The sequence below is a fragment of the Leptonychotes weddellii genome, chromosome 2 (genome assembly GCF_054177405.1).
Source record: "Leptonychotes weddellii isolate Sample4059 chromosome 2, ASM5417740v2, whole genome shotgun sequence".
Classification (NCBI taxonomy): domain Eukaryota; kingdom Metazoa; phylum Chordata; class Mammalia; order Carnivora; family Phocidae; genus Leptonychotes; species Leptonychotes weddellii.
In genome coordinates, this window is record NC_138370.1 from 160,335,741 (window position 1) to 160,359,069 (window position 23,329).

The 23,329-nt window shown below is 38.4% G+C and overlaps 1 protein-coding gene across 5 annotated transcripts in view; it reads right to left on the bottom strand.

Moving 5' to 3' along the window:
* The window catches only part of PI4K2B (phosphatidylinositol 4-kinase type 2 beta), a 31,453-nt gene extending 15,830 nt beyond the window's left edge, over positions 1–15,623 (bottom strand). For 3 of the 5 annotated variants that reach the window (XR_014143083.1, XM_081812538.1, XM_081812536.1), the window contains exons 1-6: positions 15,122–15,622; positions 7,370–7,506; positions 5,537–5,737; positions 4,783–4,914; positions 2,769–2,922; positions 1,162–1,223 (exon numbers count right to left, since the gene is read on the bottom strand). Coding sequence is in view for 4 of the 5 variants with exons in the window: in XM_081812538.1 (XP_081668664.1) it covers positions 1,162–1,223; positions 2,769–2,922; positions 4,783–4,914; positions 5,537–5,737; positions 7,370–7,506; positions 15,122–15,431 (996 nt within the window). In the remaining variant the exon portion in view is untranslated. Of the gene's footprint in view, positions 1–1,161; positions 1,224–2,768; positions 2,923–4,782; positions 4,915–5,536; positions 5,738–7,369; positions 7,507–9,203; positions 9,837–15,121 lie in introns of those variants that run through there. The other 2 variants (XM_081812537.1, XM_081812539.1) reach the window with 2 other exon arrangements.
* Positions 15,624–23,329: the final 7,706 nt, after the last annotated feature.

The window sequence follows — 23,329 nt, forward strand, 5'->3', positions numbered from 1 at the left end:
AAATTTAGTCTTTCCTAGGGTCCCCTAGAATTAATTAGTCCAAATACAAAATATTTCTAAATAAAACTACCCAAAGACCAAATATAATAAGGTCCAGTAGAAGGAATCTCAAGATGCTATTCATGACAGAATGTAGGCCATTCCTAACTTCTACATTTTTCCATAGCTGAAACAAAGACCTTGAGAGCAAGAGGGTTTTCATGCTAAGGGGTATGTAAAGATAGATGGCTGCCAACATATTAAGTGGCCAACATAAAAACAAAAGGTGAAAAAGATAAAATTAAAAGTATTAGCATGAAGGTCTGTTTGATATATGTCTGGTTTGTTTCTTTTAGTTTATATCAAATATCTGACCTCAATGAAAATGCACAAAATACTTAAAAGAATGAAGTTTTCAGTAAAATCTAATTGCTTAAGATATACCAATAAAATATATTTAGAAACTATTTTGAATGTGTATATTTATGTGTGTATTTTAAACCCATTTCTGCTACAATTGCCATTTCTTTTTTTTCTATTTACAATGTCACTGAGGTATAATTTACACACAATAAACTTCACATATTAAAGTATTCAATTTGATAAGCATTTGTAGATGTGAAACATTCACCAAAAGTTTCCTGGTGTCCTTTGCAGTCCCTCCCTCCCTCTGCCCCACCTGCAGGCAACCATGGTCTGCTTTCTGTCACCAGGGATTAGTTTGCAGTTTCTAGATTTTTATGTAAGTGGAATCAGACAGTGTGTTCCCTTTGTGTGTAGCTTCTTTCACTCAGCAGGATTTTGAGATTCATCTGCATTATTGAGTAGTCTTAAGACTCAGAAAGAAACAAATTACTAAAATATAACCATGCTGACCAAAAATACCAGAAGCCTTTATTTTTATTACATAAAGGCAAAATAAATCTAGTGGTTCTACAACAAATTTCACAAGTTCTAAAAAAAAGTTTAAAAAAAATACAACATAAAAGCTACATAGAGATTTAGAAAAATAGAATTTAAAAAATGCAATGTAAACAGAGGAAGAAAAGAAGATGAGAAAAACGGAAAAAGGAGATAAAATCAAGGATCTAAGTGAAGGAAATGAAGAATAACATAAAATTTAAGGAATCTTTTACAGAAATTGATTGTGTGTGTATGTGTATAATTTTGTAATTTCCTTACCTTAATTTCCTTTCCCTGTTTCTGCTTTTCATATTTGATTAACCAATTATCATTTCCCCTGTCTTTCAAGACAAAACAAATCTGTTACTTCATTTTTTATGGGTATCAGAGCTTAATAGAAAAAGGAATAATCTAGTCGCCTTTTGATTTTTAAGACCATGACTGGTTATCTGTGGCCTATGTTTACATATTAAAAGCTCTAATTTAACACATACAAACTAAAAAATACTTACAAATGTTAGCTAGCACTTTTTGAGAGTTTACTCTGTGCCAGGCATTGTTGTAAGTACTTAACATGTACTAATTCATTTAATCCTTACAACCACTTTGTGAGGTACGTATAATTATTATCAAGAACTATCAAATCAGGGTGCCTGGGTGGCTCAGTCGGTTAAGTGTCTGCCTTCTGCTCAGGTCATGATCTCAGGGCCCTGGGATGAGCCCCACATCGAGATCTCAGCTCAGTGGAGAATCTGCTTCTCCCTCTCCCTCTGCTCCTCTCCCCTGCTCAGTGCCTGCTCTCTCTCTCTCAAATAAATAAATAAATCTTAAAAAAAAAAAAAAGAACTATTAAATCAAGTTTGTTAAAATCAAGGATAACTTCTCTTCATCTTAGGAAGAAAAAACATCTACCTCTATTGCCAGGCAAATTTCTGGGTAGATTCTCACCTAATGTCTATAAAGAAGTTCTCTAGTCTCTACATCAATTTTAACATTAATCCAGGACCATAGTAATTAAAAAGGTAACTGGAAAAGTATAAAAATGCTTTTTCAGAAACCAATATAAATGAGCAAGCATTTTGAGCCAGGGGTTCTCAAACTTCAGAGTGCATCAGAATTATCTGGAGGACATGTTAAAACAGACCGGTGGCCGCCATTTGCAGAGTTTCTGCTTTAGTAGGGCTGGGGTGCACTCCTCTGAGAAGATGTAAATGTAACAAGTCCCCATATAATGCTGACCCAGTCGGTCCAGGGAACCACATTTGGGAACCACTGTTTCAGATTATCTACATCATTGCTCCCTTCTAGAACAGAAAAAATTAAGAGTATAATGTATTTATAGACTATACCAACAGTTCCCTAACATCAAAATAAGCATCTAAAGTAATTTACACAATCAAGTTTTAATTATTCATATTACACAGATAACGTTTCTCGCTTTGTCCTACTGCCCAGAAATCCCCCGGTAGGGACAGGAACTGACCTCTATCACGGGGGCAGGAGCCTGCTAGGAATTAGGATCTCCAGTACAGGATTAACTTTTTGCCCAGGGGAGTTAGTACTACATCTCTGTTTTCCAAGGCAGGTAGAGAAAAAGTAGCCTCAAGACTTCTGCATCAAGAGTTGAATACGGGGACATCTGGGTGGCTTAGTCAGTTGGGCGGCTGCCTTCAGCTCAGGTCATGATCTCAAGTGTCCTGGGATCCAGCCCAGAATCAGGCTCCCTGCTCAGCGGGGGAGAGTGTGCTTCTCCCTCTCCCTCTGCCCTTTCCCCTGCTTTGCTCTTTCTCTCTCTCAAATAAATAAATAAAATTAAAAAAAAACAGAGTTGAATACAGTTTGCAAGCTAACAAGATTTGAGTGAACGAATAAGAGAACTTCAATACCTGTATTTCTGATGATGTAATCCAAAATAACTAATCTTTCAAATTGTGACTGAAATTCTTTTCTAATATTCTCAGGCAAAGGGTCAGCTTCAAATTTCCTAAGCCAATATTCAGCCTCCTTGTAACCTTCAACAAATAACTGAAAGGAACCAATCTATAATTTTAAGAACTATAGTTAGAAAAGAAAGTACAAGAAAAAAGGGATTACTTTTTCAATTTCTCAGTAGTATCATCATAAAATATGCTATATAAACATGGTAAGAAAAACAAAAGAGTTAACACTAATTTAGATAAGCCACATTTATCAAAACCATTTTTATACACTAATTTTAAATAATCACACAAAGAATACATAGCAAATTAAAAATGTTCAACCCTAGGCTTTTGAGGAGCATAGAGACTATTTTAGGATAATTAAAAAAGAAAATGCCTCTCAAGGTGATAATCTCAACTCAGAAAGCTGTTTTCTAAAAATATTCATTAAAATGACTTTAATTATGGAAACCAAATAGTACACCTCTCCTGGTCATTTAATAACAGTGCAATTTTATCTTACTGAAGAAATACTTCAGGATTTTTTGTTTACAACATAAAATAAGAATATAGCCTTATTTTAAAAAAGAATGCATTTTTTGTCTTTGCAGATTACAGATCCTGTCATAAATTTTAAATAACTAATCAATCAATCATAAACTCTAGAGTGGTTTTTAAGAAAATCCTTTCCTTGAAAATATGTCCATTTTAAAATACATTTCTGTCACTAAAATTACTACATGCATGTATGTACAGCACAGGACATACAGGTCACCTAGTTGGTCTCATAAATACAAACTACCACAAAGAAAATCTATTTCTTATCTTAATACTATGTTCTTGTTGTTGGCATGAGATTTTAACTATTTCTAAAAGGTTTTCTTTAAAGCACTTATAATTAAGTCCTAGTAGTCATAAATATGGAAATAATAATATCCTTCTTTAGTCACACTTAATTTCAGCATATCCAAGGAATAACAGGCCTTGTAAAAATTTTCAAACTTCCTGCTTACCTGGAGTACAATTTTAAAAACAATTTACGTTAGCCATGAATTTTTATTCAAATTCTTTTATCTAGACAAACGCATTGCAACCACAAAAGAAAATCACAAATATATTAAAAAAAAAAAAAAAGCCTAAAGTTTTTCTAGAATGCTTTCCCATTAATCCTCCCCACTCTTGCTTAGCTAGCTGCTAATCATTCCTGAGGTTTATTTAAAAGTGGTAAGAAAGATGGGCGCCTGGGTGGCTCAGTCGGCTGACCGACTGCCTTCGGCTCAGGTCATGATCCCGGAGTCCTGGGATCGAGTCCCGCATTGGGCTCCCTGCTCAGCGGGGAGTCTGCTTCTCCCTCTGACCCTCCCCCCTCTCATGTGCTCTCTCTCTCATTCTCTCTCTGTCAAATAATAAATAAAATCTTTAAAAAAAGAAAAAATAAATAAAAAAATAAAAGTGGTAAGAAATAATAAAATCTAGTATGTAGCCAGTAACATAATTACTACCACTTACTACACTGTGTGCCGGGTACCATACCAAGGACTTGACGTGAATTTCTTCATTTAATCTCATAGCCCCAGGAGGTAGTTTTTCTCACCCCCGTTTTATAGAGCCTAGGGCTTAGAGAGTAGGGGACTTGCTCAAGGTCTCAGAGCTAACTGGTAGAGAGGCTGGGAGGGAAACCCAGGTCTGGTTCTTGACCTGTGCGTTTAGCCTTTACTTTAAAAAGCCATAGGTGCAAACTCCTCTTGGAAACACTCCTTAGCCATCCAAACCGAGTTAGACAACCCAAAATCTCCGACCTTCCTGCATTTAACCATCCTAACAGCTTTATCATATTGCACTGAGATGGCTTATTCACTATAAGCTCTTTGAGTATGAAAAACCCATTTTATTTACTATTATATCTGCGCCTACAGCACACAGTGCTCAGGTAATACATGCTGAATTGCCCCCCAAAATAAAACGTAGCACAGTAATTTACCTTAGGAGGGAGTCCTATCCGATGGAATTTTCTACCTACTTTTGGCACTTTCTCTAAAGCATACTTTTTGCCTCTAGATTTTGCACGGTCAATTGCACTGTAGTTAAATGTCTCACTGACAAGCCAAACCACCTGGAAACATACAGTTTTAGAAAAATGGTTATCAGAATTTGCATTATAGTATTTCTACTCATATACTACATGAAATGTACTCTAAAACTGTAAATTAGCAGAGTTTAACCCTATACTAAATGTCTCAGAGAATCTAAAATAGAAAGGCTTAGGGATTTTGCAAACTCAGTTAAATGGCATATATTTCTGGAAGGGACAGCCTAAAACTGGCCAGTGGAAGCAAGAAGTAATCGTCCAGAGATGTAGAATTAGGAACGAATATTCTGAGGAAGTCTTCAAGTAAAAATTTATAAAGGCTAAAAAGAAAAAAAATAGTCTTTTGAGCGCATTAGTTATCTCTACCTTCAAGAGAGTATCTAGAACCTCGATATTTTTCTGCTCTCTAAATGTTAGTTTTTTTCCCTCTTGTCAGCACCATCGAAGCTTGTATGAGCAAGGGATATTATTCCCCTTGGACACTTTGTGGATCTCCACTAGAATCAATTTATTAGTTACTCATGACTCTGGATTACCAAAACAAGGGCTCAACTTTAGGCTCTGTCGTTAGAAATATTACTAAAGTGTTCACAGAGAAGTAGACTACAAATTAGAAGTACATAATTAAAAACAATTTCTCTTTTACCTTTGTTTTAGGTACAATGCCCAGATGAAGCTTTTCATCCACAAGGGAGGCGCCAGCTTCAGAAAGGTATCCCTGATTAGGAAGCAGGCAGCCTCTACCAAAGCAGCAAGGGCAGCAGACCTTATGAACATATTTGGTCCATTTCGGATTCAGTTGGCCATAAGGCTCTTCTGATTTGGGTTTAAACACACCAATAATTTTCTATATAAAAAAGTAGAAATTTTGTTAGATTTTTAATATAGAGAGACAATAATCCATAAAATGCATTTTGAGAAATCTTTTTGTATTTCTTCCCACCAGATTTGGGCATTACCCTTACATATTAAGAGGTTCAGTTTTAATTATATTTTTATATTCATTCTCATCCAACAATCTAAAATCAATAATCCTTTGGGCTAGTAGTTTTCAAACTGTGCTCTGAGAAACACTAGGGAAGGTGAGAGTGGAGATGAGAGAGGGCTCTAAGACCCCATGCCACTTAACTAGATCAACTCTGACTTCATCTGTTTTGTTACTGGACTTCCAAGTTATGAAAGGGTTACACTGATTTACAATGTTTGAAAACCCACTGCTCTAGGTCAAACGATGTTATTATTCATTATTTATTAAATATCAAAATTATATGTTTATTTGTTTATCATCTACTTTCTCATTAGATGTACATTCTAAAGGACAGAGACTTTCCTTGTTAGGGCTGTATCCCAAGTACTCAGAACAGTGCCTGGTACACAGTAGGAGTTCAAGCATTTGTTAAATGATTTAATAAATCCAATGATAAAAAGTAGTCTCTAAAATACAAAGGTAATGATAGCTATATGTGAACATCTATGCTGTGAGACTCTCCTACCCTAATCGTTCTCCATTTTTTTTATGAATCAATTTTAAATAAATTCTCTCCTCTTAAAAAAATTGCTCATGGATGTCTAAAGTCTATAATCTTTATTACTGGTCTGATAAAATATATTCATATTAAATTTAGAGGGTGAAGTATCCTTAGACAAGATTTAAAATTTTAAGTATATAATTGCTATATAATGTAATAAAGTCTAAGTCACTAGTAAAAAAGTCAACAAGAACAAATTACAAAATCATACTTGGAATTAGGCTGATAGATTGACATTACCTACATATACATTTAAAACTCAAAAAAGACTTTGTTTTTTAAAATATATCTTTGATATTTGCAAAAAATATTACGATGAAATCATAATCTTTTTTACTCCTGAAAAAAGAACTGCTGGCTATGTAACATTCAGAAAGCTTTCAGAGATAATATAGATTTCTGAAAAATTCTAGACTAAGTGGAACAAAGTCCCATATCAACTTCTCTCTTCCGCCCTAGAATTATACTTTGGTTCATTTCACTATGTCACATTCCAATGCCTTCAATCTTCAGACTGCCCAGGCTCCTCTGGCATAATGCAGGAAAAAATACTCCTAGGGCAAATAAGCCTTTGAAAAAGATCTGGAAAAGACATTAAATACGTTTTGAAAGTTTAAATTTCTACTTTGGTTGGCTAATATAGTTACTGTAAAGAAAGGACTTATGAATATAAACTCAACAAATCCTTTGCTGAATATGAGTATTCCATAAATGCTTGAAACCAAGTATTAAAATAGTAGGACAGCAAACTATGACTTAAAATGAAGAGCTTTATTTCTAAATAGTAGAGTGCTTTAATTAAAAATAACAAAAACCTGATCTTTATTTTTGAAAAGGGTGCAATCAGATTTATTAGGAAAATATCTTCAGAACCTTACAGTGATTTCACATTCAAATTAGTGTTTTCCAAAATTTCTGTTATGTACACTACAGATCTGTGAAATTCTCACCCTCTTAGGATCCTTCACAAAGTAACTTCCACTTGAACCTTGAGAGATTCTTTCTGGAAAAACTCCAAATTCTATTGCTTGCTCTGCTTTCAACACAATATCAGCAAATTCAGGATCATCCAAGAATGTATTCAATGCTGAAGAATCAACAATTATTGCATTAAAAAAAAATCAATGTTAATATAGAACATGAAGAAAAAAGAAAGGCCAGCTATGAGAATGCTCATGACAGGGACCTGTAATACTGGGTTAGGTTATTAGCATTAGGATATTAAGGTACAGAAAAAAAATGTAATCAAGCATTGTATGGGTTGCTTGGATCCTTCCTTTTTTTCCCCTAACCCTACTTCCCTTTAAACTTCAAGTAATGACACATGAAAAACAAAATCCCTATTTGTTGAAATAATTACACTAATGAATATCTCACATTACTCTGAATTCCTCTCTTCCAGTGATTTTGTTCTCCAGCCTATCTCAACTTCCAACTGCACAGTCATACCTCAGATCTGTCATTACTAATACCTGCAACCTCTCCATACCTTTCAATTTCAAGCACCTTCTATCTCCTAGTTCATTCCCTCTGGTACCCTGAATCCAAAAATTCTTCCACCCCGCCTAGGGCTTACAAAGCACTGATCTACCATGTTGTCAACTGATCTTTGTGTCCTTATGTCCCTCCTTGGCCAGCTTAAATTATGGTCAGTCATCACATAATCACTCTTCCTTTCCTCCCTCCCCTCATCATGGTCACCTGGAAAAATATCAGTCCTGGTTAAACTCAACTGTCTGCTAAGTATGCCTAGGCCCGGAGAGCTAAACTCGACTAGACAAACATACACAAACACAATGCCCGATGGCTCACTTTAATTTAAATTCATCACCAGAAATCTCAGGTGGGCCCTTCATGGTGCCTGGGAAGCATACCACATTCCTGTTATGGACAGACTGTCCTCCCAAAATATGTTGAAGCCCTAATTCCCAATGGAATTGCATTGGCAGACGGAGTCTTTGGGAGGTAATTATGTTTAGATGAGGTCATGAGGGTAGGGCCCCCACGACAAGATTAGTGCCAAGGGCATGCTCTCTCTCGCCCTGTGTCACATGAGGATACAGCGAGAAGGTGGCCATCTGCAAGCCAGGAAGCCAGCCCTGATCATGCCAGCACTCTCATCTTGGACTTCTCAGTCTCTGGAACTGTTAGAAATAAGTTGTTTAAACCACTTCGTCTATGATATTTTGTTCTAGCAGTCTGAACTAGCACAACTCCCAGTACATAGTCTCTCCCACTGTTCTGGGCAACTCTCACACCCTCCCCTCTTCTCAAATTTCCAACACCTCCTCTCTCTCAGATGAGCCTTATGATATGCAATCAGAAAAAAATATCATCAGCCCTCTGCACCACATCTGCCCACGACATCCTCTGCCTTCCACCTAGTACTATAGATGAACCACCTAAGCTCCAAGATTAGCTCATTCACTTTGTGTACCAGACCCTATCTCTTCCTGACGACTCCTGGGCATTTCTTCAGCAGTCCTTCCCTACATCAATATTTCCCTCTTTATTGGATCATTTCCATCACCATACAAACCATGCTGTAATTCTTCTCATCCTAAATCTAACTCCCACAATACTCCTAGATGTTTCCTCACTTTCTTTGACCCTCTGTATAGCAGAAGGCCTCTATAGTTATTTATATTTACCATCTCCAAATTTTCTTCCCTGATTTTCTCTTAAACCCATTTAAATCAGGCTTCTGTCCCAACCATTCCATTGATAAAACTTTTGTTGGGGTATGTAGTCATCCATATTGCTAAATCTAACCTTAGAACTTACCTTTCTTGCCCAACTCCAACATATGACCCTGTTGGTCACTCCCTCCTCCTTCACTTGGCTTCCAGGATCCCCCTTCTCCAGGTTTTCCCACTTCCCAAATTTATATTTCAAGCCTGGACTTCTGCCCTGAACTCCAAACTACTATACTCAACATCTCTACTTGGACGTTTAATGGACAGCTCAAACTTTACTCCCCCAAATTCAATTCTTATCTTCGTCACCCCTCCTGACTGCTTCCCTCCCAGGTTTCCCTATTTCAGTTGTTGGCAACTCCAAATCTTTCAGCTACTCAGGCCAAAAACCTTGGAATCATCCATGATCTTATACTCTCACCTCCAACATCCAAGCCATCAGCAGGTTGCCTGGCTCTACCTTACATAAACACCCAGAATCCAACCATCTCCATTCTTCTAATGTGATTCAAGTGACCATCAACTCTCACCTGGATAATTATAAGTTTAACCACTCTCCGTCTTTCACCCATGCCTTCTCTATACTCGACAGAGAAGCTATAGCAGTAATCCTTTTAAAACTTGTCAGATCTGGGGTGCCTGGGTGGCTCAGTTGGTTAAGCGCCTGCCTCCGCTCAGGTCATGATCTCAGGGTCCTGGCATTGAGACCCAGTTGGGCTCCCTGCTCAGCGGGGAGTCCGCTTCTCCCTCTCCCTTTGTCCCCCCACCCCCATCCCCTGGCTCATGCTCACTCTCTCAAATAAATAAAATCTTTTAAAAAAACCCCAATGTCAGATCGTGTCACTCTTTTGTATAAAACAGCCCAATGGTTTCCCATCTCACTAAAAGTCCAGTCCTTATAATGGCCCCAAGGCCCTATACAATCCTCCCCAACTTCCACTTTATTTTCCTGTTTAGCACTTATCACCTAATACATAATTTACTTTGTGAGCTATAAGAAGACAAGGATTTCTTTCACTGCTGTATGCCCAGAACTTTTATAGTTCTTGGAACATAACAGGCACTCAATACACACTTGCAGAATGAATTAACAATTAATCATTTAAAGTGACAGACAAGGCAAAAATTATTCATACTTTGGAAGGTATTTAAAGGCTTACATGCATTCAACATTATGAAAATTCAAAACATAAATTTACCTTAATTTAAAATTTGCCTTAATTTAGGCAGAAATAAAACGGTTATTTATTTTTAAAAGTATGTGCTAATGGGGCACCTGGGTGGCTCAGTCTTGAAGGTCTGCCTTCAGCTTGGGTCTGGGATCGAGCCCCGCGTCAGGCTCCCTGCTTGGTGAGAAGCCTGCTTCTCCCTCTCCCACTACCCCTGCTTGTGTTCCCTCTCTCGCTGTGTCTGTCAATTCAATAAATAAAATATTTTTTTAAAAAAAGTATGTGCTAAGAAAAATACTACAAAAAGGGCAATTGGGCATATTTAACTTACTTAAAAGAAGAATAAATAATCCAAGTATTGTAGTTATGTCAATACAATTGATATGCTAATTACTAATCATTCTCATTTACCCCATGAAAGTAATTAAGAATGGAGGAACTTTATCTTTCTTTATTCACTGTATATCCCTGGCACCTGGATGAGGGATCAGCATTTAGTGGGTACTTAATATATATTTAATTGAATAAATGCAGTATTGTTTATGTACTCCCTTTCGGTCTCCTCTAAAATGTGATGATCTTCTACTCAAGTTCCAGTCCTATATGAGCTCCTCACTTTTCCTAAGATATCCAGCACATCCTCTCAACAGAGGATTTGCCTATGCTATTCCCCATGTATATTCCAAGCTTCCTCCCCAGGGCTAATTCTTATTGATCCTTGAACTCCCATCTCCTCACTTGTAACACTAAAAAAAAAAAAAAAAAAAAAAGATCTAAGTTCCAGAAGGGCACAGATCTTTGTTTTGCTCTCTGGTATACTCCAAGTGCTTAAAAACAGTGCCTGGTACATAGTGGGCCCTCGATAAATCTGACAATTATTTATTAACAAACTATCCCCTTGACCACACGTAAGGGTTATCACTGGTCCTTTAGTAACCAGACTTAAAAACGGAATAAGAGAATCCATTTTATAAACCTTTTATATAGGTATGTGTGATAATTATCAAGTTCTCATTTTAATAAATAAGCCAAAATGAGGCCCTACTCACTTACCCACTGACCGGAATATTCTCTAAAAAGAAAAGTGGTTAGCTCACTAGTTTGGTGATCGGAACCCTGCCCTTGCGAGTTCCAGGGCCAGCCATTTTTCAGGTATCAAATTGGATACTATTTCCTCTGCTAAGTGTTCCTTGGTCCCTAAATCCAGGGCACAGTTCAATGGAACCCTCAGTTTTCCCCATCCAAATATACCGGCTGTTGGAACGGTTTTAATTGACCATTTCCACTATTAGGCTATAAAGCTATGTGGGGACAAGGCTAGTGACTGAACATGCATCTGATACCTGGTCACTACTGTTTCCCCAAGGCCTCAATTTCCACGGGCACCCAGCAGGCACTCAAGCATTTGAGAATGATGTATCTCGGCAATAAATGGAAAACAAAGAGTAGGTATCTTCTCATTACTGGCTGAAGAATGACCTCCTGACAGGGAGAAGTGGCTGCTCACTCACTATCTTTCAAAAGCTCAGCTATGGAGAACTGTCAAGACACACAGGGCATGTACTCTTCTCATATCTTCCTTTAAATTCAGCCAGCTTATCAGTGTCTAGAATACGGATCCAGCAATAGTGATAGCACCACCCGTTAGAATTTTCTTCTATTAAAATGGGCTTCAGGGAAGTTACAAGAAATGTTCCTATGAAACTCATCACTTTTATTACAAAGATACTATTCATCATATAGTCTCTTCTCCAAAAGATACATGACAGGTTTTCCTTTGTCTGTTTTGATTCAAATCATTAGTTTAACTTTATGGGCACATTGATTGTGCTCCTCTCAAGTTGCCTCCTCAGGAACTTCAAAGAACAGATTTTTGGGCTGCCTGCATCAAGCGTCTAATGTGCATTTTGTGTACTCTTATTCCAACCTCCATCTTATTTATTTCATCACCTTATTTCCCACTCACCTCTCTCTTCCTTACTTTTAAGTGATGTTATTTTGTTCATACATTTATAAGCCACCATGAATCATTAAAAGGCTTATAAATACACACTTCCTTTTACTTTGGTAGTTCTTTGTGTGTTCTAACACCATTCTCTAATTGTAGGTTCTCCAACAAAACTGTTAAGTGCTCCTGGTTTGTATTAACTGGGACCTTGAGAAGTCACTTCATTTCTCTGTGCTTCCTTAAAATGAGAATAACAAATAGTAGTCACTTCATGGGGTTAGTTATGAATTAATATAAGTGAAGCTCATAGAACTATGCCCTACACATATTGCTACGTAGGGTATTAACTATTATCATCTTTATTACTTTCCAGCTCACTGATTAAAATGACAACTAGAACAAGGAATGCCACTAATCTTTCTACTTTGATAATGACCCAACACCACTATGTTTATGCTGGTTCTAGACTTTGTCAGTGTCTTGCTCAAGTGAAGGTTACAGACATTCTTCCACTGGTAGAGTACATAAAGCTCCTATTTACATAAACAAAATAGTTAAGCATAAATGCACTTGCATTAAGCATAAGATAAATGATGTTAATATCAATCTAAAGGTAGGAATTTCTTAGAACTAGAGAGGTGGCTTCATGGAAATTGGGTGGTAAAGGGCAAAGAAAGTTAATGGACTCATTAAAAAATAATTTAAAAATCTGGTTATATTATTCAAAAACTAACTTTTTGGAGACTGGTTTGAAATTTTTAAAATACTTCTTACGATTCAAAAACTATTTTTAGGGCGCCTGGGTGGCTCAGTTGGTTAAGCGACTGCCTTCGGCTCAGGTCATGATCCTGGAGTCCTGGGATCAAGTCCCGCATTGGGCTCCCTGTTCAGCAGGGAGTCTGCTTCTCCCTCTGACCCTCCCCCCTCTCATGCTCTCTCTATCTCATTCTCTCTCTCAAATAAATAAATAAAATCTTAAAAAAAAAAACCAAAAAACTATTTTTAAATCCATTAAAAATCCATTTTAAATCCATTAGTAACCACAAGTAACAGTTATTTTATAATACTTGGGATCTACAGCAAAATGGAAAAGTACAGGACATAAAAAGAAGAACTAGGCTCAGTTCTGGCTTTATCACTTCCTGTATACTTGACTTTGGCTCACCGCAGAAGTTCTATGACCGACTAGTCATTACAGTTTTATTCATTTTCAATCCTCACAACATGGATGAGGGTGAGTAACAACCTGTTGTGTTGCTGTGAGAATTAATGAACTATACAAAAAGAGATCTTAACAAACTGTAAACTGTGATACAAATAAATTATTACCACTTAAAAAGGGAGGAATTCTCTTTAGTAACCCATTTGTATTCTGAGTACTATATTCTATTCCACTGTTACTTTTTCTAGCCTTAATACTTTTTTTTTTTTTTTTTTTTACAAAACCTCACTTTCACAGAATAAACACACTCAAGGTTTTAGGGTCTTTTAAAATCTAGCTACACAGGTAACTTGAGGGTAGAAAAAAGCAAGCTAGCCACACAGATCTTAGTTACTTCACAGAAGCGATTCTAGGTAATACAGAAACAAATTACGCAGCTAGGTGAATGTGGGTCCATTTGTGATCATCATGTTTGTTCTGTTCAATGTTGTACTGTCCATGCACCTGTTAGCTAACATAATGGCATAATGCATGTCAGACCAGTCTGCTAAAGCTTTATTCATGAAACACTTGAAGGGGAAAGTTTGGTTCTCTGGGGCCTCTTCGATTTACCTGCCTGAGAGGATGTTTGAATGTAAGTTCAACTACAACTTGAATAATCTATTCTATCCCAAATTCCTTAAATTGTAGGAGCTCCATTACTGTACTGGTAGCAGGACATGTACAATCTAAAAACTCCAGGAAAACTAAGCAGCATTAATTAAAGTGACACTGTCTGTGGCTTTTCTTTAAGCCATCACATATGGACTTCTACTACAGGCACAGTGCACACACCATCTCCCTTAAACCATCCCAACCACCAACAAACAGATGTTATCATAAGTTTACAGACTAGCCCGTCTCATCTCCAGCTAGGATTCATACAATTCCACCCTATTTTACTATCAAAGTAGCCTACCTCAACTCAACTTGCCAAAAAACTTACTTTATCAACAAACACCCACGCTTGCAAGAGCATGCCTACACTTTTACTAGTTTTCAACATCATATCATATCAATTACCCTCTTTTCCACCTGAGGCTACCAGTCCACCTCTTATAGTATAAGAATAGAAATGACTCAAGAAAGAAAACTTTGCAAGAGAGTTGGCAGCTAGAGAAATTCAACTGCCTCTGCCCCCTCTGGCTAACGTCACAATAACACTAACCAGAAAAAGTTTTGAAAACGCGTCCCAACGGCACCTAGATATTCTTGCTGTGCATCTCTCTGCTGTCATCCATCTGCCTTGCAAATTCACAACCCGGGGAACCTTCCTGATAGTTCAGGGTTCTTAATCCAAACCTCAAGTCCAAACTTGAGCAAACAACTTACGTCATTTTATCGTGCTAAGTTTTTCTCAGGGTCTGATTTCAAAAGTTTAGGCTTACTCTTAGGGGAGGCCCCAAGGATCAGTTCCGTGACAACCACAGGCCTTAGGTGACGTGGCCAGTGCCCCCTGGAAAAGGTGCGAGGAAACGGGGGAGCAGAGAGAAAGGCAAGGGCTCCGAGGTTCGACCGGCGACGCGCCCCCTGGCCGGTGCTCTGGAGGGGAGGGTCGCCTGGCTGGCTGCCTTTCCTCCCAGGCAAGTGCTGGTGTGGGACAGAGATGGGACCCCGGAGGGCCTGGGCGGCGACGGCAACGCGCGCGCGTGGAGGACTGCGGGGTGGTGGTAAGGGCCGGGTCGCACCTGCACCTCGGGGGCGTTTCCGTTTTGGGCGGGTGGGCGAGCTCCGGAAGCCACTCACGCTCCCGGAGGGCCCGCTGGGCGCGTCCCAGGACGGGAGCAGCAGTTCCTTGTCTCCAGCCTCGCGAGGGGAGGCCGCGCTCTCCTCGCCCGCAGCCTCCACGAGCCTGACGGCGCTCCCCGGGGCGCCCTTAGGTGGCTGGGCCCAGGCGATCCGAGGCAGCAGTGGTTCCCGCTCCTCGTCGTCCTCCTCTTCCAGGCTCCCGCCGCCGTCCGCCGACGCCAGCCGCCCGGGCTCGGAGGACTCCGCCATGGCCTGCCTCCCTCTGTGCCCTCCGCGTTGAGACCGGCTCAGAGAGGCGAGCTGCCCGCCTGTGGCCTCGGCATCGCGGGGGACCGCAGCCGCTGGGTCAGGTCGAGGACACCTCACAGGCGTACCACCCCGCTCCGCGCCAGCCGGGCGGTTGTCCCCGCGCAGCCGCCAGTCGCGCCCCACCTCGCGCCAACCCTGCGCCTGCGCGGAAGGGCGGGGGCGGTGGTGGGCGGGGCGCGGGCGGGGCCGTCACCTGCAGCGGCGGGAGCGGGAAGACGCGAGGCGGGGTGGATGTCCAGGAGGAGCGCCTAGGTTAGCGTTAATTTACCTCAGCCCAGGAGCCGCCGTCCAATCTAAATCAGTTTCTTCTCCACCGCAGAATTCCTTCATAGAGTTTACCACAATTCATACCTACACATTTATTTCTGTGACTAACCTTTGTTACCCCCACTATAAGCCCACGAGAGTAGAGACCTTGTCTTTTGTTCAGACATCCTGGACATTGGTTGGTTGTATACTGTCTCTTTTTTCCCCCGGCTAATTTAGCGAGAAGTTTATCATTTAAAAATTTTTTTTCAAAAAGCTGTCTTTTGGTTCCAATGATTTTGTTTTCTAGTTCATTGACTTTTGAGTTTTATTATTTCCTTCTTGCTACTTAATTTCTATTTGATTTCCTCTTCTTTTGCTAGCTGCTTAGAGTAGAAGAGTGTACTATTGATTTTGGACCTTTCTATTTTTAAAAAATATAACTATTTAAAGCTATGCTGGGTTGCCTGGGTGGCTCAGTCATTAAGCGTCTGCCTTTGGCTCAGGTCGTGGTCACAGGGTCCTGGGATTGAGCCCCACATCAGGCTCCCTGCTCGACGGGAAGCCTGCTTTTCCCTCTCCCACTCCCCCTGCTTGTGTTCCTTTTCTCGCCATGTCTCTATCCATTAAATAAATAAATAAAATCTTTAAAAAAAAAAAAAAGGCTATGCCTTGCCCTCTAAGCACTGCTTTATCTGCATTCACAATTTTTGCTATTGTGTTTTCGTTTTCATCATTTCAAAATAGTTTTTTATTTCCCTTATGATTTCTTCTTAGACTCACTTCTTTGAAGTGTGTGTGTAATTTCCAAATATTCACGGGCTATTCTAGAAATTAGTATTTATTTCTAATTTAATTATGTTGTGACCAGAGAAGATACACCAAGATTTAAACTTTTTTTGAAATTTATTGAGACATTTCATAACCTAGCATATTACCTACATTAGTGAACATTCTATGTACTCTTTAAAAAGAATGTGTATTCTGCGGCTGAGTGGTTCTATAACTATCAATTGTTTCTATAAATATCAATTCAGTATTGATAGTGTCATACCCATCAGCTATATCCTTATGGATTTTTTTAAAAAGATTTTATTTATTTATTTGAGAGAGACAGAGGGAGAGAAGGGGGAGGAGCAGAGGGAGAGGGACAGGCAGACTCCAGGCTGAGCACAAGCCCCACATGGGGCTCAATCCCAGAACTCTGAGATCATGACCTGAGCCAAAATCAAGAGTCAGATGCTTAACTGACTGAGCGACCCAGGCGCCCCTATCCTTATGGATTTTTACATTTGGTTGTTCTGTCACTGACTGTGATAAGGGTTACACTCTATGATTGTAGATTTGTCTATTTCTTCTTTTAGTTTCGTAAAGTTTTGCTTTATATATTTTTGAAGTTGTTATTAGGCGCATACACAGGATTTTTATGTCTTCAGTTGGGTTTTAATTTCTACCTGATGATTTGATTTGACCCTGTCCTTTCTTTCCTTCCTTCCTTCCTTTTATAATGAATGGTCCCTCCTTATCTCTCCTAATACTCCTGCCTTGAAGTCTATATAGTCTGATAGTAATATAACCACTCCACTTTTCTTAGGCTTACTGTTTGCCTGATAAATCTTTTTCCATCCTTTTCAATCAGTTTGTGTCTTTATGTGTGCATGTTTGTAAATATGTATCTCCTCTAATAGCTTATAGCTGTTCTTGATTTTATTATTTACATTTAGTCTGATAATTTCTGCCTTTCAATTAGAGTTTTTAGTCTACTTACATTTAATGTAATACTAATGTGGTTGGATTTAGATTTACTGTCATTTGCAATCGTATTATATTTGTTTCATTCTTTTTTTGTTCTTCTGTTCCTCCTTTCTTGTTTTCTTTTGGGTTAATGAATATTTCTTCGTATTTCATCTTAAATCCTCTATTGACCTTCTGCTAAATCTCTTTACATTAATTTTGAGTGCTTATTCTAGCACTTACTGTATACATCCTTAAATTATCTCAGTGTACATGGAGTTTATATTGTTGTACCTGATGTAAAATATAAGAACCTTGCAAAAGTTTTGTTCTATTTATCCCCCATACTTTATGTTATTATTGTCACATATATTAGGTCCACATATGTTTAAATAAAGTGAATATTTTTTGTCTTAAACATTTACATGTCTTATAAAGAAATTAAGAAACCAATGTATAGTGTTTTATATTTACCCACATATTTACCATTTCCAGTGCTCTTTTTTTCATCCAGTGCTCTTCATTCTTTTCCAAAGATCTGAGTTTCCAACTAGTATAATTTCCCTTCCCTCTGAAGAATTTTTTTAAAGCATTTTTTGTAATAGAGATCTGTTGGTGATAAATTCTAAGTTTTCATTTATCTGAAATTATCTTTATTTCACCATCATTTAAAAAAATATACTTTCTCTAGATATAGAATTCTGGATTATGTTGTCCCCCTGCTCCCCCTCCAAGTTCAAGTCTAAACATGTAATTTCATTGTCCTCTACCCTTCATTATTTCTGAATTCTGTCCCTCCACCCACCCACCCAGTTTGCACTGTCATTTTCTCTAGTTGCCTTTAAGATTTTTTTCTTTATCCTTGCTTTTTCAATAGCTTGAGCATGATGCTCTTGATACAAATTTCTTTATATATATCCTGCTTGAGTTTTGCTTGGGTTTCTTGGATCTGTAAATGTATGTATTCCAACAAATGTGGAAACATTTCAGCCATTATTTTCTCAAACTTTTTCCTGTCCCATTCTGGGATTCCTATTATATATATGTTAGACTTTTTAATATTGTCCTAAAGGTAAATAGGACTCTGTTAATTTTTTTCAATAGGTTTATCTCTGTTTTTCAGATTATATAATTTCTCTTAATCTGTTTTAAATTTGCCAACCCTTCAGCCATTTCTTTTTTTTTTTTTAAGATTTTATTTATTTATTTGACAGAGACAGAGATAGCGAGAGCAGGAACACAAGCAGGGGGAGTGGGAGAAGGAGAAGCAGGCTTCCCGCTGAGCAGGGAACCCAATGTGGAGCTTGATCCCAGGACCCTAGGATCATGACCCAAACCGAAGGCAGACGCTTAACGACTGAGCCACACAGGCGCCCTCCTTCAGCCATTTCTAATTGACTGTTAAACCCACCCGGTGGGTGTATTTCAAATTTTGTACTTTTCAGTACTAGAATTTCCATTTGACTCTTCTTTAAGAGTTTCTATATATCTGTTAACATTTTCCATCTGTTAATTTATTATGACTGTATATATTTTTAAGTCCTTGAATATATGTAAAGTGTTCGAAAATCTTTGCTAATTCTTACATCTGAGTTATCTTAGAGTCAATTTCTATTGATTTTTTTTTTCTTGACTATGGGTCAAATTTTCCCATTTCTTTACATATTTGTTATTTTTTAAATTGTATATTGGATTTTGTGGATGATATATTGTAGAGCCTCTAGATTCAATTTTCCTCTGATGAGTGTTAATATATTCTAGTATGTAGTTAAGTAGTCTAGAGTCAAATTCCACCTGAAATTTTTGATGATTTCTTTCAGCAATCCTGATGTTGCCTTTTGCTGGGCTCCTTGGAGTCTCCTTCATGCAGAGTTCAGGAGTAAACCAAGAATTTGGGTAGGGTGTATGTGTAGATTTTGGAGCTCTTTCCCTCTGTTACTCCTTCCTTTTCAGAATTTCCCTTTTCAGTTTCTAGCTGTTCTGATAGCCAGACTCCATCCTTAAGCTATTAAGACTGTGGCTTTCTGATTGGTTTCCAGGTACCTTCCACAGTACAGACTGAGTAATCTCCCCACATGAAAAGATGTATAAGCATAAATCATACTTGTTGTATTTCAATTCTTTGAAGAGTGGCCATCCTTTCAATTACTGCCTGCCTGATTTTGACTGCTTTCCAGTATCTTCAAATAATTGTTTTTTTATTTTCCCCAAAGTTTAGCATTTTTATCCATAAAGGGGTTAGTCTGATATAACCTCCTTTGACATATTTTATTGGAAATGTATCCTTTAATGAAATAAATGGTACTATATTTTTGTCAGTAGTTTACATGTTAGTACTGGACTATTACTTATTGCTTGATAAGGCAGGATTCAGCATCAGTTCTATTTGTAGTTTTAGTTTTTATAGACATAAATGCTGAGAAAATCTGTTCAAATTAATAGATGAATATGGGAAACATTTTATAATAACTATGTCACTCAAATCTTTGATCTTTCTTTCACCACTTTCGTTCACATGAATATGGTAAAATATGTCCCTGTGTCAATATCTCAGTTTTGAAGGCTCTGTTACCTTCAGTGTTTCTCACAGATATTTACTTTGTTTCCATGGCATATTCCCTTAGGGGGGTGCATTTTTCGATAGTATAAGGTCTAGAAGAAGCAAAATCTTTAAATGAAATTTGTCACCACTCCCACAATCTCATTCTACAATATCTATGTATTCAGAACATCCTAACACAGGCCTAAATGCACCATGTCTAATGTTGCCATCACCTTTAAAATGATGCTTCTTTAATAAGAAAATGCAGGAAGCATTGCTGCTACCTTATGGGGCCTTTGTTTAAGGAGGCTTTTCCAAAACCTGTATTTTAAATCTAATCTTTGTTGGGAGCCTCAGGTTTTTTATACCCTGAAGCAAGGAGGCTTTGGATGATTCAGGATAGACATTCCTATACCAACTGGTATACCACAGTTCAGTTCTGGCACTAACCATCCACAGTTAGCACAGATTCCACAAGTTAAGGGGTCAGCTCCCCACAAAACTGCCCTCACTTCAGATGCCAGCCACATTTCAGGCATTTATGACCAACTGTCTACAAATTTGGGGGGATCCTATGACTCTCCCAGATTCTATAATTTGTAGAACAATACACAGAACTCTGCAAAGGGCTCAAGGTTCTTCCCCTCATGGAGATTATGAAGACATGGAACTTACAAAGAAACAGGCAGTTACAATATAGTATGCTAAGTGCCATGTGGAGGCTACTATGAAGTCATGTAAGAGGGCCAAAGATCAGGAAAGGTGGTTAAGAAAGAGAATCCAGGAGTAGTGGAGAGACTTGGCTGGAGTAAAATCCCACCTGAAATTGCTGACATTTCTTTCAGCAATCCAACTGTTGCCTTTTGCTGGGCAAATAGATGACAAGGGAAGCCCTCAGGGCAGATGACATTTAGTTTTGTTGGTTTTTTTTTAAGATTTTATTTATTTATTTGAGAGAGAGAGCATGAGTGAGGGAGAGGGGCAGAGGGAGGAGCAGACTCTCCACTGAGCTCTATATGGGACTCGATACCAGGACCCTGGGCTCATGACCTGAGCTGAAGGCAGATGCCCAACCTATTGAGCCACCCAGGTGCCCCAAGGGTGGATGACATTTAGAAGGAGACTTGGGGGCTGAAAAACAGCTGTTTGTGAAAAGAATGGGGGAAAGAGCAATCTTGGCATAAGAGGCAGCTTGAGCAAAGGCCCTGAGGAGTGCCTGTTGTGCATTAGGCACCAAAAAAGAGAACAGAGTGGAGGAGTGGTGGTCGTGAGAGAGAGAAGCATGACACTGGGTTCAAAAGGTAGTCTAGGGCTTCATTGTGTTGCCTTTCAATACAAATCTCATGCCAACATTTTCACCCTTTTGCTGAAGGTCCTAACCACCCCTCCGCTCTCTGGCTAGAGCCCAGGGTGGAGAATAACAAAAGATGAGATTAGAGACTTAGGGCATTTATGAAGCTGGGCTTTGTGGGTCTGAATAGAGCTTGGATTGAATTGGAAATCCAGTGAGTCCATAGCCCTCTCAAAAAGGATAACAACTTTTGCTTAAAGGTATTTTAAGGATAGCTTAAAGGATTTTAAACAAAAGTTTGATTTTTCTAATAAGTGAACAGAACACATAACTCTAAAATACTGTTGAAGATTAATCTTAAGTACATATACATGCATTGAATGTTTTTGGAAATATACACAGAAGAGTGATAACCATGGTTGCCTCTGGAAAGGGAATGTGAGATTACAGTTTGGGGCGGGCAGAAGATCTGCTTTTCTCTCTATACACGTGGCAGGACCATGGGGGGCTTGTTGCTACTGGTTGGGCTCCATCAGTAACCTTCTTTCCTCCAAGGCACCCCAATCTAAGTAGAGAACCGTACTTACTAAGCAAACGCAGATTCAAAACATCCTAGTTCCTCCATTCATTCATTCAACAAAAACTTATTCCCCTACTGTGTGACAGGTGGTATTCTAGTGCTAGAGTGGGAGGAGTGAACCCATCTCTGGTCTCAAGAAGCTCCCATTCTCATGGGGGAGATAAACAATAACAAATAATGAAGAGGATTTAGCATATGAAATGATAACACATGCTATGAAAAAGGACAATGCAGGAAGGGGAATGCAGAATGATGGTGGTATGAATGGGTAGGTGCTATCTTACATAAGGTAGTTGTAGTGGGTTTAATGGTGGTTCCCCCAAAAGATATGTCCACATCAAATCCCTGGAACCTGTGAATATTATTTTATTTGGGAAAAGGGTTTTTGCAAATGTGATTAAGTTAAGAATCTTAGGATGAGATCATCACAACAAATGTGATTAAGTTAAGAATCTTGGGGTGAGATGATCTTGGTTGGCTTTAAATCTAATGACAAATGTATTATAAAAGAAAGGCAGAGGGAGGTTTGAGAGAGAAGACACATGGGAGCAGATGTGAAGATGAGGCACAGATTGGAGCGATGTGGCCACAAGCCAGGGAAGCCAAGGAATGTCAACAGCCACAATAAACAAGTACAGTAGTCAAGTACTCCAGGAGAATCTTGATGGAATTGAGTGTGATAGTGATAGCTATTAGGTTAGCTGGGAGAATGTTCCAAATACACTAAATTCTTTCTATATGAAAATTCTGAGAAAAAAAAAAAAGGAAGAAATTCTGGAGCTTCTACTTTTGTATACCTTTTCACACTATTTGAATTTTTTTAACCAAAAAAATTACATTCAAAATGATTTTAGTGCATTACAAAGTTTTTATAGCAATGGGGGAAAAAAAACAAGAACTATTTGACTGAGGTGAAAGTTTTAATTAGATGTGATTTTAAAGGTCGTGGTTCAACTGCTGTGCAATCAGTAAGTACAGAAAACAGAGAACACTACTGTTTAAGTAAATCTGATAATAGCCACTAGATTGATAATCTGGTTTTGGCTTTGTTGATCTAGCTGCAGTGAACTTTTGCTTCATAGGGAATCTATTATTACGTTGAGAAAACACAGAGATCTTCTAGATGAGCCCTTCAATCTGTATTCTGCTTCACTTCAATATTTACATGTGTATGTTGTGATTTGAATACAGATATATTTAAGAAAAACTTAACTCCCAGTTTCCTGTCATTTCCAAAGTTTATCTTATACTAATATTGGATCTTGCTTTAAGCAGAATCTGTTCTCAAAAACTTATGTACAAATAAAATGCTGCTTTAGTACAGTTTTAATGAAGGCTACAGTTTATTGAAAATCAGCTACTGTTCCATGTACTTCTAATTTTTAGCATATGCACCCTCACAGCAACTTATAGAGGCAGGGGTTCTTATTATCCCCACTCTACCT